The 4,947-nt window shown below is 44.2% G+C and overlaps 1 protein-coding gene across 1 annotated transcript in view; it reads right to left on the reverse strand.

The window, feature by feature from the left end:
- The window catches only part of UNC13C (unc-13 homolog C), a 517,638-nt gene that overhangs the window by 356,682 nt on the left and 156,009 nt on the right, over positions 1-4,947 (reverse strand). Inside the window, exon 7 of the mRNA XM_019533546.1 lies at positions 266-485. Coding sequence (XP_019389091.1) covers positions 266-485 — 220 coding nt within the window. The remainder of the gene's footprint in view (positions 1-265; positions 486-4,947) is intronic.

Raw genomic sequence — 4,947 nt, forward strand, 5'->3', positions numbered from 1 at the left:
AAACAGGCAGCCTCCATACTATATATTAGTCATCAAAGTCGTGGCGGGCGAGATTCTGAGGGTGCTACGTTCACCCTAACGTGACGGTGAGTGGCGCTAGGGAGTTTCATGGCCGCCCCTATCGCCCGCTCTCTCACAGTGAGACAGAACCATTCCACCGACTTCTGAACATCTGGCCCTTCACTTCAGTTGGCCTCTTTCAGCATATACAGTATGTCGGAAGACATGAAGCATTTAAAAAAATCAGCTGTCATGAAATACTCACTCTGCAAACAGTCAGCATTTAGGAGGTCTTGGCACTTCTCATGACATTTGACACCACATTCCGTGCATCTCATGCCTTGTCTAGCTATGCCCCAAAGGAGACCTTCACATTCATAGCAGTATGTGGGAGTTGTAGCTGTCCACACTTCAAAGTTGTGAGGAGTGGTTGATGACATTGGATAGATTAGAGCTTGCAATGTCTTTCTGAAGACGTGCATTTTCTATTGGGTGGATGAAAAAAAAATCAGTAAGTCATTAGATAGAAATGTTGTTTTACATGGGCGTGAACTCTGGCTAAAATATATTTTGTAAGCATTACAAACTAGGTGGATCAGAAGCCAAGGGGATTCCCCCCCTCCCCCGGCTCAGTGACTGGTGCCTCCTGGGTCTGTGCGGGGTGGGCATCCAGGGTCCCCCCACAGGCAGTCGCCAAGCTGGGGGGGTAAAGGGGGATCCACCACTGAGCATATGGGGAAGCACCCCGCACACTTCATCCATCCTACTATCTCAGCATGCATGAACTGCGCCTGGTACCTTGAGGTATGTAGAAAAAACATTTAGAGCTGTGTCTATGGGTGAATCGCATTGAATCTTCAGGTTTGGATTTGGCTGAATTGAATCAGGACAGTGATCTGAATCAACTAATCAAATCTCTGTCCCTGATTTGGGCCAAATCCGAATCCAAATCTGAATTGAATATGGCCTGATTTGCATACCCCTATTACAAACTATAAAAATACATATATAAAATTACACATTTATCAGCAAAATCCTTATTTACTCATTAGCTAGTACTTTGAAGAGAAATGGTACCGGATGACCTAGTTTAATTGATTACAGAAACAGCAGTGTTAAGATGCATTCAGCCAGTCAATTATATTTTCAATAAAAAGTGCAGAATATTTTTTTTGCTTCAATAGCAGAAATTAAAAAATTCATTAGCATTATATTTGCAGATATTTTACACAATTACCAAATACAATACTTTTGAATATTTATATATTTCCTATGGATGACTATATACACTGCACAGAATGTATTTTTCTTATATGTGAAGTTTAAACTTTTATTATATGTAAAGTTTAAATTATTATGTCTCCTTTAAATTGCATCTCTGTATCATCTCCCTCCAGAATCAAAGTGGGCTGGTTTTAGAGGTTTCATTTTTGTTATTTCCCCACAGTACGGTACCTACTGATTTCCATTTAAAAATCAAGACTGTTTTACTCAGAAATAGGCGTAGAACCAAGCCAAACCCCAGACTTGAATACTTATATCTTGGTCAGATGTGGCTCAGTCTCCAAACTTAATCACGGATAACTAACTCCAGTAAAAAATTACCAACTCTATACCAATTAGTACTGCAAACAAATGGAATTGCAGTTCATTAGTGCTGAGAACAAATTGAGGACTGACAAACTAGTCCCTGGAGGTTTGGCATATAAAGCATGGGCTTAGCATTCCCAGCAGTGTTCTATTATATTCACATAGTTTTTCTTTCAGATCCTGCCAGGTGCCAGGTGCTTCCAGGTCTAACTAAACAGAGAGTTTAACAGCTCCCAGGCGGTGCTTCGCACTTTGCCTGACTAGGGCCTAACTTTGTTTCTATGGCTGATGGAACCACACGGAGAATTCTGATCCATTTCTTGTCTCACTGGGATGTGAAGGAAGATCAGTTAGCTAGGAGGAAGCAGTAGGGGAAGCTGGATGCATCTGAGGGTATATCTATACAAGAATCTATATATAACATATTTAAGCAAATCTAAGATGACCCTGAATTTAATATAACCCTTCAATTATTAGATTCCACACAAGGAAAAAATTTAATTTGGGATTATTTTTATAAACAGACCTACTGACAACTACTATAACAATACCTGTAAATCATAAATTGAACATTAGCTTCAATTGAATTCAAACATGAAGTTAATTTAATCTATATTAGATTCTACCCAGAACCTGATAAGTGCTACTCCTTTCTCAGACTTAGGACTGGTCACTCTCACATACATCCTCACTCTCACATGCCTCACTGCTCTCAGCTTCTCCCTCAGCTTCCCACAAAAACACCGTCTTCAGTTCCATCCATGGCATTAGATAGGGGTGTGTGAAGCGGGCTCTCTTCGATTCAGCTTCAGATTTGGCAGAAATCCAGGACAGTGATTCGACTCATTGATTCAGATCACTGTCCCTGATTCAATTCAACCTAATCTGAATCTGAAGATTCAAAGCTGATTTGGAGAATCAGCAATTCAGACATAGACAGCTTTAAAAGTTTTTTTTTTTTTTTTACATACCTTGAGGTAGCAGGTGCAGCTTGTGATGACTGCGAAGCTGGGGCACATGGAGCACGTGGGGAGGGGGGCCTCCATGTGCTCGGCAGCAAACCTGGGTGCCCCCCCAGACCCAGGAGGCACCAGTTACTGAGCTGGAGGGGGGCTCCCCAGCGCGCTCCCCAGTGGACCTAGAAGTGGACCGAAAGTGCTTCTGCTCCACTTCTGAGTCTGCTGCCAAACACACGGGGGAGCCGTGGGACACTCCATGTGCCCCTGCATCGCAGCCCCTGCTACCTACAGATTTGTAGAAAAAACATTTAAAGCTGTCTCTATGTCCGAGTATCCAAATCTTTCTGAATCTCTCCAAATCGATTCCTAGGGTTCTGACATGATTTGGAGAGATTAAAGGGCCCTTTGATTCTATTCAAGTTCAGAGATTTGGCTACCAAATTGGGCCAAATCTTTGCTGAATCAAATCAGGGACCGAAGCTTCACACAGCCCTAGCATTAGATATACAGAACTTCTTGAAGCCTTTAATAATGGATTCTAAAGAGATCCTTCCCAGAGTTAGAATCTATTGGCAAAGTAGTGCTATGGTTAGCTTCTTAACTGTCCCACCAGTTGTAAGCTCATGGTTCTCTGCCAAGAGCCAGTCTGACTACTGACACTGTAAATGGTCCTGAAGGGGCTTATTCACTAGGACATCTAGTATTTGGAGTTGAGATGTAATACTAACATGTCTGACTACAACATCAGACCAACTTTTACTTTCACGTCTGGTCTTAAATACCCACTCAAGGAATCGAACACTAACATTCTTCTTTTCTTGAACAATGCCCCAGGTCTCCACTTTCACACAACATCTAACAAGTCATTCATCAGTTTGCTCGACGTTCATCTCTATTTCAGGCACCTAACCACTATTCCTGGTGGCAATTTTTTATTTTGGCAGAGTTTTGCATTTCAAAATCACATGGGAAAAATTTTCTCCTATTTGCCAACACTGCTAACATCACTGTAACCCGTGACTTTTCATTTCCTGTATTTCTCATACAGAGATCCTGGTTTCCTTTGTTTAAAACTCCCAAATTATCTGATGTAAAATAAATCCTGGGACTAGGGCCAACAGCCCCCTAACCCCCTGCTGCCACACATAGGAGGCGGTGGCTGCTGCAGCGAGAGCAGAGTACAGAGCCCCTCTTCCCCCCTTCCCAATGGATCAGCAAGAGTGGAGCCAAGCAGAACCCATGGGGGTGGGGGAGGATGCAGGCTGCTCACTGCAGGGCTCCAAGCTCCCTAGCTCTGCTGCACTTTCTCTGGGACCTCCATGGTCCATTGGGTGGGACCTGGCACAAGAGGGTAGAGAAGCTCGGTGCTGTTGCTGCCACCACTACCACTGAGAGCCCTGCACCATGGTGAGGCACCTAGAGGCAGCTGCTGAAAGAGACTCAGCATGTGCTGACCAGAAAACCTGCCTGCTATGGGGACAGTGTCTGGCTGGTGCCTGCTAGGTTATTTTGAGCTGTGTGTGGAGTCTGTAACCAGAGAATGCCAAAGCAACGCAGCACATGCTGGCAGGCAACAACTTGGAGCATGGGTGCCAAATTTGTTTTTTGCTGGTGGGTGCTTAAAACCCCTCAAAAACCAACCAAACTAAAAACCAAACTGGTGCTTTGCTTTTAACTTGGTGCATTCCCGCGCTGAGTCCCATGTATGCCCAGAAGAGGCAACATGTTACTTCTACCCAGCTCTGCAGCATCTGTAAAGATCAGGCACTTCAGTGGGGGTTTTTTGGTACCTTTATCTAATAGCTGATCGAATCAGCTTTAGCTAAAAGCACCAAAATGCCCCACTGAAGCACCCAATCTTTCAGATGCTGCAGAGCTAGGTTGAAGTTGCACGCTGCTTCTTCTGGTAAAGTGTCTTTTTTTCTTTTTTAAACATCTGCAAGCAGTTCCGTGGGTATTGAGCACCCACTAATTTTTTTGCTCTCTGGAGCAGCCACAGAGTCAGTGCCTTGGAGTGATCCTGCACCAGCTGGGCAACACTACACAGAGGGAAGCTTGGGTGCCCTCTGCTGGCTGGCTGTGCATTTTCTGGTTTAAGGTAAGTTGTATAAAATCATAAGGCAAGGCTTAATTTTCCCCATGTCAAATGGGAAACCTGCCCCGCTAGTCTTATAATTGAATATGTATGGTATTAAACCAGGTTGATAACCTTTTTAGGCTGCAGGATGAAAATGCAGGAGTCATTCCATGACCTTTGGGTTAGAGCAGCAGGAGCTAGGGCCTGGCCACTGCAGCTCTAGAAAGTGCTTGCTGCCAGGCTTCTCCCCATGGTGGCACAGGGGAAGCTCCTACTGCAGTGGTTCCCAAACTGTGGGTCATGACCCCAAATGGAGTTGCA

The sequence above is a fragment of the Crocodylus porosus genome, unplaced genomic scaffold, assembly GCF_001723895.1.
Source record: "Crocodylus porosus isolate Cpor-Errol unplaced genomic scaffold, CroPor_comp1, whole genome shotgun sequence".
In the NCBI taxonomy this organism is placed as follows: Eukaryota; Metazoa; Chordata; order Crocodylia; family Crocodylidae; genus Crocodylus; species Crocodylus porosus.